At 33.6% G+C, this 15,043-nt stretch overlaps 1 protein-coding gene across 13 annotated transcripts; it reads right to left on the reverse strand.

Annotated features, from left to right (window-relative positions):
- Window positions 1-275: 275 nt before the first annotated feature.
- LOC112764780 (uncharacterized) lies at window positions 276-14,777 on the reverse strand. 13 transcript variants are annotated; one of them, XR_011875258.1, is made up of 26 exons: window positions 14,653-14,774; window positions 14,435-14,544; window positions 14,244-14,341; window positions 13,693-13,816; window positions 12,890-12,957; window positions 11,674-11,760; window positions 11,270-11,422; window positions 11,050-11,145; window positions 9,681-9,740; window positions 9,456-9,574; window positions 9,271-9,358; window positions 7,334-7,438; window positions 7,142-7,243; window positions 7,005-7,057; window positions 6,845-6,908; window positions 6,126-6,260; window positions 5,749-5,861; window positions 5,583-5,676; window positions 3,639-3,858; window positions 2,921-3,051; window positions 2,600-2,746; window positions 2,234-2,362; window positions 1,786-1,884; window positions 1,036-1,074; window positions 589-838; window positions 276-462 (listed from the first exon to the last, which is right to left on the reverse strand). XR_011875258.1 is itself a non-coding variant. In XM_025810552.3 (25 exons), the coding sequence occupies exons 9-25, from the start codon at window positions 9,705-9,707 to the stop codon at window positions 701-703; spliced, it is 1,806 nt and encodes a 601-aa protein (XP_025666337.2). In that variant the 5' UTR covers window positions 9,708-9,740; window positions 11,050-11,145; window positions 11,270-11,422; window positions 11,674-11,760; window positions 12,890-12,957; window positions 13,693-13,816; window positions 14,244-14,341; window positions 14,435-14,544; window positions 14,653-14,777; the 3' UTR covers window positions 276-700. The 13 variants fall into 13 exon arrangements, 7 of the variants coding, with proteins under 7 accessions (XP_025666337.2, XP_072078959.1, XP_072078958.1 ...); XM_025810552.3 differs by having other exon boundaries at window positions 276-838; window positions 7,142-7,246; window positions 14,653-14,777; XM_072222858.1 differs by having other exon boundaries at window positions 276-838; window positions 7,142-7,246; window positions 7,334-7,381.
- Between the last annotated feature and the right edge of the window lie 266 nt (window positions 14,778-15,043).

Consider the following 15,043-nt stretch of genomic DNA (forward strand, 5'->3'; position numbering starts at 1 on the left):
GATCGGACCTCTATTCACTTTGGGCCTGGTTATATTTTTTTGGGATAGAGCATAAACAATTTGATTATCTGAAAACCATGTTAGGATTTGGTTATATTTTTTGGGATAAACAATTTGATTATTTGAAAACCATGTTAGGATTTGCATTAATCCATTCATATTATTCTGCTATAATTCTATCCCCCTCCCCCCCCCCCCCCAATCTGAACACAATTTCTTCCTCTTTTCCCTTTTTTTTTTTTTTTGGTGTTCTTGTCTTCGTTTGTGACATGGTGTACAAATAATCAATTCTACAAAATATCATACACTAACATGTTTCTAAAACAAATATACATGTATTTTGAAAAGAATATATTCTAACCCAATCGCTACGCCCTTAATCCCTTCTTCCCCTTTGTTCTAACCACTTCATATCTGCCAAATCTCCTCTTATCTGTTAACTTGGATTTGAATCACCCAAACCTGGGTACAAATAGAACTATGCTGTAACACCACAAAATATACACCTGATCTTCCACACACCATGAACCATAAAGAATTTCTCTCACACAAGATTAAATGAAGAAATCACATAAAGTGGCTGCTTACTTGCTTCTTCTTAGTATATTCTATGATGCCCACCAAAACAAAGGAACTCTCCAAACAGACAATATACAGATACCAACCCTTCTCACATTAAACTCCTTAACATAGCTTTGAATTATTTGGCACGGAATTCATGGCGAAATACGGTTAGGTTTTGAGTAAACTTATCCCTGTTTTTTGAATCCAAGCTTCGAGTAACATCTGCCATTAGTTTATCAAAACATAAAGAGAGTCGCTGGTGCTGATCCATTGGCTGCAACAAATAATCAAACATGGGGTTACAAAGCATGAACACAGCGGAAAACATAACCTATGGTTCCAACTAGCCCAATACAATTGATAACAAAAGCATAAATTTGTCATCAGTCACACTCCATATTTTGTTCTTGAAAACATCAGGAACTGAAAATTGCATAATTCAACTCTGAATTTAAGGGAGAAGGAAACTACCTGTGATGACAATATCTGAACTTTCAAATCTGAGAATATCTGCAAGTAAATCATAATTTAGTTTGGCATCTGTTTAGTATGAATCAAATATAGAGCAAAGTTGCCAAGTGCGTATATTTACTGTATATAATTAATTTGTGTAGTTGGGATAGTGTGAATAATTAGTCTCACATGGTTATATTTACAGCATATATCTAATATGTTGCACATAACTAACTAATTATGGGAAGGATAAACTCAATTTTTTAGCATAAATTAGTTGAAAAATAGAGGTTTAATTATTCTGTTAGTCTCTGTACTTTTTTCAAATTTGTAATTAGGTCCCTATACATTTTTTCCCTTTTAGTTGGATCCCTACACTACTTTTAATTTTGTAATTAAGTCCTTTCCGTATCAAGAATGCTAAAATTAACGGGTTATTCTTCCCAAAAAACATGTAGTCAAGATTTAATTAGGTTCTTAATTGTGGGTACCTTCAAATTCTGAATAAATATTTCATTAACATTTTTTATACTGAGAAAGACGTAATTACAAAATTAAAAGTAGTGCAAGAACCCAATTGAAAGAAAAAAAAAATATAAGGACCTAATTGCAAATTTGATAAAACTATATTGACCAACAGAGTAATTAAACCAAAAATAGATACATGCAAGTCTAACATAGTAAGGGTGAATATGAATAAAATTATTGTGTTTTTAAATTTCAAAACAACAATAATGAAATAGAAGTGAGATTTACAAGCTTGAGTACCTGCTCACTAATAAGTATCAAGCTCAACATTGGCCTGCTCAGGCTCCACTGGTTGCTACAATCTTCAAACAAAATTATCTCAAAAAGGGTCTTCAAAATCTGAGTATGCAGAAGATAGATTCCAAGTCAAAATATATTTAAAAAAATGCTTCCCCACTCCTACATACATAGGAGGAAAAAATAATAAAATGAGCATAAACTAAAATGCTAGTTTTTTTTTTTTTTTTTGTGGGGGGGGGGGGGGAGCCAGGAAATAATTTATATTAAGCATTACAAATCAGTTATTCAATGGTCGAACATTGATGGTTATCATTGAATGTGCAAAGTAGAGTATTGAAGACATTACTCCAAACAGACCAGAAATATGTTCAATCAAACTTTTAGAGCAAACATTTTACACTTTTAAACTAGTAAAGAGTAGTAAATAAAATAAGAAAAGAAATCATACTTCTGGAAATAGATTGGGACACTCTGCAATGTGACGAGCAAGATTGACAGATGCAGGTAAGGTTGGAGCCTCTCCCACAGTGATGTTGTTAAAATAGAAAGCAGCCAAATTATCAACAGCAGACGCACACTGTGACCGGAAATTGGAAAGATTAGCAACCTCACAAGAAAGCAAAAGAACAATTGCATAGCCTTCTCCAAAAAGGTAGAGTCAGCTACATGTAAAAGAAAAACTGTGTCTAATCATAAAATATGTTCATAGAGAAGTAATTTAAATCCTAATCCTTGAGAAACCAAAAGAAACATTGAAATAAAATGAGATACTCTAAAGAAACAAGGATGCAAATAAGAAATAGCAAGCCATAACCTGTGATGAGATACTCGTATCCAGGCCTTTAAGTCCAGATTCAAGGGACCCAACTATATGCATGAAAGTGTTTGTGTCCAAGTTTAATATGAAAGTAAGGTGGCTGTTGAACAAAACCTCCAGTAAGGCAAAATATGCTCTTGTTAGCTGCATAAAACCAAAAACTATGTAAGATTCACCTTAAAAATGTTTGGTATAATTCCTTTAATTATTAATTATACACGGAATCTTTGTTTTTATACCCATCGTCATGCACTAAAATATAATATGAAGAATACGGAATATAAATTATAATAAAGGACAAGAAAATAGTTCTCATACCTTTCGATAAGCCAATATATCAGACAAAGGAATTGACAGTGTCATCTTTAGAGAAGCATCTAGTGCATCAGACAGTGCTCTGTCACCATATAATTCAAATACTCCGAAGTTGACATAATTTCCTGAAAGGGCTGTCATTTGGCAAAATACAATACCATTAAGGATTTAGGCCTCACTGCAATACCATTAATTTAGAGTTTCAGGACAGTTAGAAACCAAGACAACCCAAGGCCCCACATGCCACAGAATTTCTTTCTTAGTTTCATTGCAAGAGTTATCATAATTTTTTTGCCAAGTTCAGTTGGAAGTTGAAGCCATGTTAAGTAGAGCATATTGGAAAATAGTGTGGTAACTTTTTCCATCTTTTGTGGCGGTAGAAAAAATGTAGGCAACTTGGTATTTGTTGTTCAGTTAGATAATAGGATGGAACTTAGTATTGTTCAGTTAGATAATAGGATGGAGGATGTAATTTATTCACCGTCCCAAGTATGTAGTCAATATACCAAAGAAATCATGTCAAACTAAGTACATTTAGAGAGATATGAATGTAGATTTGCTAGTGAAAAATAGACATTCAAAAAAATCATTCAAAGAACTCGTTAAGTTATATAACAAAAAAAATGACAGTTACTGTAACTTCCAAGCACAGCCAATAAAATTAAGGTGGAAAACTAAACCATGGATGAGAATAAGAAGAACCCAAAAGAGTGGGTTTCACCTCTTGCCAGAATTGTCAAACATATCCATATTCCTTTGTACTTGTATGTATATATATCAGCAGCATTGGGAAGAGACAAAACCCTTGATCCATAAGCAACAATCAGTTTACTGACTTCTCGGAAGAGAAGTATGCCATTGGGAGAAGAAGAGTCAAATGTCAAACGTTGAGCTTTATTTAGCACAAACTCGGCCATGAACTTCAACAATGGGGTGGTAACCTGAAGAAACAAGCAAGCCTCATCAGCCCGGAGGGCCGGGTGGGGGTTGGGGGATTATGAACATTCAAAGAAAGAAAAGGGGTAAAATAAACAAAAACAAAACAAAACAAAAAATAAAAAAGAAAAGAAAAGATAATATCCAATTCGGTTATATTATTGATTTACATTTCTATTAGTAGCATCACCAAATCTGAATGCATGATATCCAGAAGAAACACAATGGCGAGTGCTGTATCTTTATAATAGTTTTGGTGCAGAAATTTAAGGAAAAAAAATTGGTGGAAACATCAAACATGAAGTCTTTTCAATCCTTTTCCACATTTATCTGGAGCAAGACAATCCCATCATACAAGGTACATCTTTGTTCCTAAACCCAATATTGGATATGGTTGAGTTTATGACTTTGGCTCAGTAGTCCAAGCTGTTTCAAGGGAGGTGATATCTCTGTTTAAGCAGAAACCTTCTGCAAATTTGCTGTATTGTTGAGTTTTTCCTGCTTCCTGTGTTGTTATTTTTCCATTTTTAGGATCTTTTTATCCATCCACTAATTTCCCTTTTCTCTTGCATTAATTTCTATCAAAGAAATAGGACCCTCCACATATGACCATGACCAAAGTCAAAGTATATGGAAGAAGTTAACAAAGGAATGAACAGAATGCAGCTATGAGAGGAATACATGTATGAGGGGTGTGAGGCATGAGGGGGGAGTTCAACTTGGTGAAATTCATTAGTAGATACCTGAGCATCTCAAAAGCTCCACAACACATCAACATTCTTTGCTAATTAATACATGCAACTATCCTTATTTCTCTAGTTTCACTTTCACACACTAATTCCAGATAAGCTCCATTAGTATACAGTACTTGATTCTTCCATTTCCTTTACCTAATACCAGTTCCTAACAATTCCAATCCAAAAATTCCAACGGCTTTAGATAAATAGGCAGGGATAGACTTGCAAGTACAACTACAGTTCTTTCACCAAGGACTGTGATTAGCAAAAGCCAGATTAGCAGTTAAACACTCATTATTTGCATATAGATGTTTTGCCCATGATCTAAGTTTGATTCTCTGTAGACTGACCAGCACAATGCTCTTTATTCTATATCAACCCAGGCCAAACATCTTTCTATTAAGAAAATATTGGTAATAGACTGCTAAAAATATAATTGCAAATCTCATTCCAATTTGAGAAATGCCAATAGTCTAATACACCATTATCACCAAGAAATAACCTCAAAGCAAGAGTCAGAAGCAGCAGCCACATTTGCATCAGTGAACCTCCAGAAGAGCTACACCAAATGGCTGTGCCTTCCGTATGAACACAGCCACGGTCATTTGTGGAGCTCCTGGCCTCCCATAAAAGCTAAGATCATCTCCTTGGATACATATAATTATGAACACTATAACTACTTACTTCTTTTGTGCCTAATAATGCTAACACTAAAACCATACATGAGTCATGACAGGAAACTAGATGCTTAAGTGTGTCCAAAACCACCATTACATGTCTAGCTGATCAAATGTATAAAAGTTTAAAAAAATATGACAAAAAGGGAAAAAAAGAAGACAGTTGCTGTCAACGAGATTGGCAAACAGAAAATAGTCCACGTTATGATATTATGTAGTAATTCCTGTGCTACACTAGCATCTGTAGAATGAGAGTACTAAAACTAACCATTTAATATGCATTAAGGTACCAAAATTGCAAGTATGCTCCATTACCTCTGGGGTGTCTGTCCAATGCGAGATGCCTTTTAAAAGTAGAGGCATGTGCACAGGGTACAACCAATCAAATAGAAGGCCATAAGTTCGGCGGCTAGGAAAAACAAACAGGTCAGTTTTATTTGCTTTCCTCATCTTAAATAATAGAACAAGCACAAGTACCAACCTATTTGTAGCCATTGCAATTCCTCTAAGGTCCCGCATCAAACCAACAAGTGCAAACTTGACAGCATCTGTTCGAAACATAGAATCAGGAGTTGATTCCAAACTGAGAAAAACCTGAAACACAAAGCAACATATGCTGTCTTCACCCAGAACACAAAGGCTTAACCAATTAATTATAAGAAAAAAATTAAGCTAGATGCCATAATTAGTTAAATAAAATAACAAAAGAATTATTACTTCTTATACTGCACTCACGAATAACCTAGAGGATAGTAGAAATGGCTACAATTGAATCAGCATTGACTCATCAAGAATGAATTAGATACTGAGATGAAAACTGAATATGCAAGCATATTACGAGTATTTGTGATAAAGTACCTGCTGGAGTGGATCCATTGAAGATTTAAATTTCACAGGGCTATCCTCCATGAAAATCAGCCAGCCAATAGTGTAATAGAAAGTCGTTCTGCTGCGAGAACATCTCTTGGCTTCTAAAAATGGAAAGTGTTCTCTCTGAAAAATTTTAATAAGAATTAGAACAAATACGTAGAGGAATCTACTTCTATGCAAGAAAAAATAGAAAATTATGAGCACAAAGAAGCAAAATAAACACATTAAGAAAAGATAAGAATGCAACATTATTGTCGATTGCCTCAAAGACTAAAGTAATTTGTAGTTATATTTTATTTTATTTTAAATGGAATGGAACTTCAACAGAAAGAAGAGGGGAGGTGTGGCTGAATTGAATAGCTCAAATCAGAGATAACATAGTGCATCAGAAAGTAAAATTGTAGCAGGACTGCCCCACTCTTTATCAATCCGAAAACAGCAACTTCTTTGAAACAAGCATCTGCAGACCTCTAGAGAGCTACCAAAACAACATCGAACCAAAGCTGAGGCAGAGACATGCAGAAAAATGCTTAAGATGGAGCTGGAAGAAATCTCATGTGAAGAGGAAACCGTTTAGCAAGAAAGAAATTTGGCCATCGAGTCCCTCTACAATGTGTCCATATTTTTCTAGCAATTTATATGATTTTGGAAGATAAATACTAAATCATACAATAGAAATTGAGTAACTAAGAAAATAGATAACCTACTGTATGATTGGCAACAATAAATTTCACTGTGTCCAACTTCAGAAGTAGTTTTCCAGTCATATATCTGTCAAAAAAGATAGTGTACATCAGCAAATTTAGGTGGATTGTCTTAACCACAAAAAGGAGGTTGCTAATATTCTTCGATTCAGTTAAAACTAACCCAGATGCAAGATCCAAGAACAGACTCAAGGTTTGATCAATGACCTCTTCAGACTGAAACGACACACTAAAAGTGTGTTAAATCACTATAGAACTCAAAAATATAAGACAAACATATCTTGTGCACAACAAATGCACCTCTGTATAGCACTTAAGGTTAGTTGCAATCTTGCCAATGATCACATTCAACATCAACAGATGATCGTGAAGGCCAAGAAGCTCTGATAATCTGGCATATAACTGCTGCAACACAAAATAATACATCAAAAATACACAGGGACCTAAATTTATTTTGTTATTTCTTATTGTCAGTAACTGCTAGTGTATAACCTTGGACGAATGCATGGCCTGATCCCCAACATAAGACTTTCGGAAATGCTGAAAGAAAGTAAGAATTGCCCTATCAAGTCTTTGTTTGCTTACTTCACCATATCTCTGTCAAATGGCGGTAAAATGAGCAAATAAGAAAATTCCAAAGCATAGCATATAGCCACATTCACTATCAAGGAAAACAAAAAGGAAAAATAATAAAACCAACGAGAAAACGGTTTTATATTTAACATGCCTAAGCTTGAAGCATAGATCATCTAAGCTTGTGCTGAAATTCAAATTTTATTTGTGGGGGATAAACTACCATTTCTATCCATGAATGTTCAAAGCGCTGACAAATCTACCCACGAGAAAACGAAACTAACCTTATACCCATAAAAGATGGGTTTCTCTTGACAAAACTATCCAAACTCTAAAAAATCATTTAAAATCCTCAAATTACCCTCTGACCTGACCTAACCTAATCCAACTCTAATTCTACTCCACCCCAATCTCCAATTCCCGATCCACCACCACCACTCACCGAATAGAAGCACATCCATAGGCAGGGTTTTGCTTCATGTCAAGGGCTTGAAAGCCATTGCTCCACTGACTGAGCAGGTCCGAGAGAAAGAGTTCTGGCTTCGTGGGGTAGGCGAATTATTTCTTGCTTAAAGAGATCAGTGCATTTAACATTAATTTGGTTTTTCTGTTGTGCTAAATCAAGCTTTTCTTTTTGCTATCGACACCAATTGTGGATTTTCATTTTTGTGACCAGCTAGAATAGTTATAGAAGGTAGAGATTACTGTGTTAAAATGTTTTTCCCCATCGAAGTGGTTGCATTGTAAACTTTGGGCGTTAATGTTAATAACTTAATATACCAACCAATCTGTTCATATCAGGTTATATGCACTTAACATAGAGAGTGGTTTGAGCTTGGAATTATGTCGTGCCAGAAAATTTTGAAAGATGTTAAAGACAATTGAGGCACATCTACTGCATAAGAAACTGAACAAGAAAAATGTAGAGATGGTGTAGAGAACCACGGAAGTGAACCGTGGGAAGCACAAGGTAGGACTGGTGGTGGTGACAGTAGTGGTCTAGTAGAAGATTGGAGATTGGAGGTGAAAGAAGATTACAGTTGGGTATGGTTAGGTTAGAGGATAATTTGGGGATTTTTTTTTTAAATGGTTTTTTAGAGTTTGTGTAGTTTTGTCAAGAAAATCCCATCTTTCATGGGTATAAGATTAGTTTTGCTTTTTCGTGAATAGATTTGTCAACATTCTGATCATCCGTGGATAGAAATAGTAGTTTATCCTTAGTTGTGGTGTGGTGGTTGGATGGGTTGGGGGAACACTTGAACACTAGAGCTTCTAGTAATACAATCTGATACCACATCTTGAATCATATCTCTCAAAAGTCTAAGCTACTAGGTATTTGACACAGATGATTTTATATCCAAGATTTACAATGTGCATGAGGTGTACAAAGTGTGCACATCATTTGTCATACAACGATGTTAAATACTTAAAAAAGTAGAGTAAAAGCCTATTTCAGTCCTGACAACTCAAAGTAAGGATGCCTGAATTGTACTAATTAGAAATTGTAGAATGGAGCCAAACTATCTCTAACATGTATTGCATTCATAGTTGCCTCTTGTTCCTTTATCAACATCACCCCCCCCCCCCCAAAAAGGTATCCTATCTTAAGACGCGGGACGCCTTATTCTGACCTACTTTATATTTGCATTCCCCTGCTCAACTCTTAAACAAAATGCTTTAACAAAAAGAAATGAAGGAAAACTATGCTTGAAAAATCAATAAATCCTTATTCAACAAAAAGGATAAATACAAGTTACAAAATATGAGTGCCATTTTCAAACAAAGTATTCATTGTGATGCTAGTATTTTTAAAAAAAAAAAAAAGAACAATTCATAAAAAAACTGCGTTTGTATACCTGACTGTGTACTCCACTGTCAGTTACATTAATCAACTGCAAGACTCGTGCCGAAATTTCAGCATCAAAAACTTCCTGGGACTCCACACTACATATAGGGGGGAAAAGTACAAACAATTTACATACCTATGAATCAGAACAATGCTCAGAACTGCAATACAAAAGAAAGAAAAATAATATTTTACCTACAACCAGTAGATTGTTTTATCTTAAGAATCGCAGCAATGATATGAACAATCCAAGCAAGTTTGTCTTCAATCACAGCAAGGTCGCTGTTATCACTAGCCTGGACTCTTGCTCTTTCCTATTTGGGTCATTGAACAAGTAGCCAAAACTAATTACCCAACTATTTGATTTTGAAGGTACAAAAGGATAAAATCACCGCACTCAAGTGAAAGTTATAGCCACACCGAATATATTTGCAGAACTGGCTCCATTATGTTTATTATAAATAAACTACAGCTTTCATACTGCAAAATAAAAACAAAGGAATTAAAGAACAAATATTTCTCAGCAAATTGTAGCAGAAATCAATATAATAAATAGTTTTTTTTTATGTTAGAGCTTTAGAAGAAAAATTATATTCAGGTAAATAGTAATAATATAAATCCCAAAACATTCATAGATAAAAAGCTGGAGGAATCAAAGCAAAATTGTTCTTTGATGGTCAATTTATCTCATATAATGTCAACCCTAATAGCATCTGGTATGCAGAATCTTTTCACATTCCCAAGAATGTAATCATGGGAATGTTGGATTCCCATGTCTGGCATGGGGTTCAAAGAATATTCCTGAGTAAGTTACCTTCCTAGAGATGAATCACCCTATTGTCATTACCACCTCGCAATGGGAAATCATGAGAATGGATATGAATGATTATGCCAAAGCAAAAGATAAAATTAGCCCTTGACTACGGTCACTAATCAACTACAACTGCACCCAGTCAACCACTGCTGTCCACCCACTGCCACCAGTCACCACTATGTTTTTCTTTTCTTTTCTTTCTTTTTTGGGAGTACTTTTGAAATAATATATAGTACTTTGAGGAATGTTAGTGTCCACCCAAAGGAAAAATGGTTCATTCCCAGGTATTTGCACCAAAATGTCATTCTCAGAAGTTTTTTCTGGGAATAGAAGTTTTAAGAATGGAAAATTATTCCACATACCAAATTTTTAAATTGTCAGAGATTTGTTAATTACATTCGTCGAACTTATTGACTTACATAACCATTAATTACAATCATTATAGTATCAACATGGTAACATCATTTATTACCATCATTTATAGTTAAGATATACTCGCTCCATTCTTTTTTATGTCACAATGGACAATCATTAAGAAACTGGAAATCAAGTGTAATCTAAAGATAATATTACTAAACAACTTAATTAACAAATATAGAGAATAGTTGAATAATTTTAACAACTTTATAGATAAAGGGTATATTGATAATTTAAGAATAAGTTCTGAAAAGAAAAAAGATAATAACAAATATTGTGGAACAAATAATATAAGCCAAAATGACACATAAGGGAGGGAGTACATCTTATCATTTTTACTTATTGTTTTATATTGTTATTCTTCGATGAATATATAACTTGACTAAAAAATCATATTCTTACTAGTTCAAGGATCATTTCAGCTTTTGACAATACTGGTTTTTACCTTTGTCGTATTATGCTTCTTTGCTTATATCCTACTTTCGACTCATTACTTACCTTTTAATTAAATTATCTCACATAACAACAGTACAGCAGTAGAGTGATAATATAAGATACCTGAAATCTGCAAAGGTATGGAAAGCAATCTAATTGATCCTGAAGAAGTTCAGCATTGTCTAAGGGGTTCTCAGAAAGATCATCAGGTAATCCAGCCTGTAAAAAACAGGCATAAGAAATTACATTCTGACAGCTAGCTATTATGCTAAATGTTAATACATACAGTGGCCAGTAACACAGCAAGCAACAAAGCAGAACATGCACAAGAAGTTTGGAATACCTGCACAGAGTTGAACCTCGATGTGATGAAACTCTCAGTAATCTTAGGAACGAATTCATCCAGCAAGCTTGGTGCATCACCTTTCAAATATGGAACAGAAGACACCAATCTAGACCACAGCCCTAAAAGGTAGTACACACTATTGCTGGCCCACTGACAATAAGGTATCAACATAATCAAGACATTATACTTGCAAATAACCTATGTTGGAATTCTGGTAACAAATGAAATATGTCATAGCAATAATTCTCATAGAATGTCATCCCAAATTTATTTTCAAAGTTTATGTGCCATCATGCCAAAGATAAAAAAGGCCTTGCCTTTACGACAAAAAATTATGTGATTTGTGAACCACAGCACATTGTGTATTCTCTTCAAAATTCTTAAAAGAGATAGTAATTAACCTGCCATGATTGTAAAGATTTGAGAGTGAACTCCGCAACCAAACGTATCCAATCACTATAGCCTTCCACATTTACAAGCTCTGACAACTGCAGCATTTATTTTTATGAATTTATCTAAAGGAAGAGTTCCATCTTAAAGGTGAGAGAAGGTAGTTACAGATGCAAGGATGATCCGATTAGATAAACTATAAACTATTGAATGTATAAATATCTGTTATTTCTCCAAATTTTGTAACCTGACTGTCAAAGTATTTCTAGCATTATAAAATTAACAATTCATTAGAATAAATCTAAATAGTCCTCCAGCATTTCTTCAAATAGTTTTAGGGCTGCAGTTCAGGAAGAGATATTACATTTGAGATTGATTTTCAAGCACATTGAATGTAATCAAATATGGATAACCACAAAAGATATACACATTTGGTTAAGCGACAACAGAGAGTACTGATAATAAATGAAGAAGCAGTAGAGGGAAAGCTGAGACCTAAAGATTAATGCCTTGCATTACCCCAAGCAGTTAAAAACAAAATAAAACATATGAAATTTTATTTCCCACGAGTGAAGCTCTTAAAACAGTGGAACGTAACATAGAAAGCAGCAACAAGTAGTTACATCTGTCTAAGATATAATTATTCGTACCTTATATTTCTAAGACATACTAATTGCATTAAATTTAAATGATATGTCAATTAGAGTATACAGTGCATATTCTCAAATGATGATTTTAAATTCAAATTGTGCACACTGAAACTTACAACCCCACAAGTCTATAAAAGGGGGTTTGGATAAATTTTTGAAAACATGATATTTTCCCTTAATTTTTTTAGTAGAGTTTTATGTTTAGACAAAAGTATTTTGCATCTAATAGATTATTCAGAAGTACTTTAACTTTATAATAATAATGAGTAAATTAAAGTTTTGGAATATAGTTTACTAAAAATTGCTTCTGCTTCTGTTTTTTCAAAGAGCTAAGTATTATTAGCTTAAAATGAATCAAGATAATTCTTTAAAAATTGTATCCACTAAATAAAACATAAAAGTGCTATTTTGATGTGGGGAGAGAGAACCAATTCAAATGTCTCAAAGTGATACCAATTGATGCCCTAAATCCTATGCTTAACTATGGGAACCTCATATCTGGGCCAATGTACTGTGTGTCGCCACCAATTAGAATCCAGGACAAGGTAATAAAAAAAAGAAAACAACACAAAGCTACCTGATAATTCACTCTGAACCGACCAAGAAGACGACAAAACTCATGTAATTATCATGATCTGCAAAGACCTGCTCCCCAATACAAGGGTCAAACTAATAAAGATATGGAAAAAGTAAAAAAAAAAAAAAAAAAGAAATGAAAATGAAGAAATAAAAAAAATAAAAGATAAAAAAAAAAAAAAAATTTAATATATTTGAATACAATAAGAGAAAATTTCCAGAAAATTACATAAAAAAAGATAGGAAACGTATTAAGAAATAAAGGCATTTACAGGATGCTTGAAGCAAAATTTTCCCAAATCATTCGAGATAATCCCATATAACTCCATTATTATCTCCACATAAAAAAAATATCACCCTACATATCTTCTACCTATTTGGAAGTGGAAAAGATATTCAAACTGTCCCATATGCTAGGAAAACCCTTGTTTGCAAACTGTATTTCATATCTCCTAGCTTATTCTTTCACTGCTTTGGGAGGAGTAGGGTAAAGAAAATTAGATCAGAACTCTCATTTCTTAAACCAATAATTAATAATTGATTTATTAGTTGAAAAGCCACAAAGATCAAAACCCAAGCAAAGATAAATTACCATGATGACAAATGCATTCATAAGAAACATGTACAAGACAATGTGGAGGTAAGTTGTTATCATTACTGATAATTCATATCCAATATAGAACAGATTATCAACCAAAAAAGAGATAAGAACTCTTTTTTTTTTTAACCTAAAAGTACAAACGAAAGGTAATTTATGCAGTTACTCATTAGGATACAAGCATAAAATCAATGAATCAACAACACCTTGCCCTGTTTGTAGGATTACTTTGGTTCCTGTCATTAAATGGGCCAAAAATTTAGAACGAGCAGCATCATTTGTAAACAAAGAACGCCTTATAGAAGCCAGTCGCACCAAGCACTCCAATGCCTGGAAATTAAACCAATTAACCCTAATAGATAAAGTTAAAATGTAGCAAACTGGGTGAACCAACAACCAAAGATTTTCAACAATTTAAAGAAATATATAAGTCAAGAAGCTTATTTTATCATCTTTCTGGAATAATTAGAATTGAGAAAACAATAAAATACGTCTTTTCTATTAAAAAAAATACAACGGAATAATAAGAAAAATTATATTTTCATCAAACATCAGTGATAATAACACATAAAACTTTTTTTCTTTTTTTTTAAAAAGAAAATAGAGGATGGGTGCCATAAACCATTTCTATAAATAGCCAGGTAAGACCTATGTGGCAGAGAATTTCACAAGAACCAAAAAATGAATTCAATTATTGTAGTTCAGAGGTTTCAGTCCTGATTATCATAGAAGTAATAAAATAAATGCATATATAGACCTCTTTTGAAAGAGGGGGCTTTGTAATAGCATAGTTATATCAAAAAATATTTGCAGCGTTGAAGAATCCTCCAAAATTGGCTTCCAACCAGATGGAATCTGCCAGCCAACATAGTAAACAACAATAAATAACCAAAATGTAAGACTTCAAACAACACATGTTCAAAAAAATAAATTACAACAAGTTGATACCTGAACTGTGCCAAACTCATCCGAACTTTCATCAATAGATGTCCCCACAAAATCAAAGGTTAAACATTTCAAAGAAAGAGAAAGCGCCAACTCTTGCAATTGACTAATGACTGCAAAATATAGATCTCAATTCTCAAACTAACGAATAACAAGGGATAATACAAAAAAAATGAAGTGAGGTGAGCAAAACAAAATAAGCTAGAATATAAACATTTTACCATCATTCTTTAGTTGACCCAAAGACGTTAAAGATATCTGAAATATTTGATAAGAGATTGATCTAAACGAGCAAGCTACCCTTCGATGGTTTGTTGCAGGCAACCAGCATTAGCCTGAGGCAAGATTAAGGATAGAAGAAAATACTTGAGCACAATAAAAAAAAAGTATAAAGAAATTTAAATTTTTTTTTAAAAAGAAGCTATAAAGTGCTTATACAATGGAAAAACATAAGCAACTGACAACATTGCAAAAAAACCTAGAGATTGTTCACAATGACCTTGTGATGCATAGGTTGCCACACTTTAAACTCGTTAAGGAATATGTGAATATTAAAATCCATCAATAAGTATCATAGAAAGAAAAAGAAAACAAATAAAACGTTTTGGAAGG

Source organism: Arachis hypogaea, chromosome 17, assembly GCF_003086295.3.
Source record: "Arachis hypogaea cultivar Tifrunner chromosome 17, arahy.Tifrunner.gnm2.J5K5, whole genome shotgun sequence".
In the NCBI taxonomy this organism is placed as follows: domain Eukaryota; kingdom Viridiplantae; phylum Streptophyta; class Magnoliopsida; order Fabales; family Fabaceae; genus Arachis; species Arachis hypogaea.

Coding starts and splice junctions, on each gene's coding strand:
- LOC112764780 (XM_072222853.1), bottom strand. CDS start 11,769: ATGCTGCAGTTGTCAGAGCTTGTAAATGTGGAAGGCTATAGTGATTGG. Junction 9,359..9,455: donor AAACAATCTACTGGTTGTAG/GTAAAATATTAT, acceptor CCCTATATGTAG/TGTGGAGTCCCAGGAAGTTT. Junction 7,439..9,270: donor ACAGTGGAGTACACAGTCAG/GTATACAAACGC, acceptor GCCATTTGACAG/AGATATGGTGAAGTAAGCAA.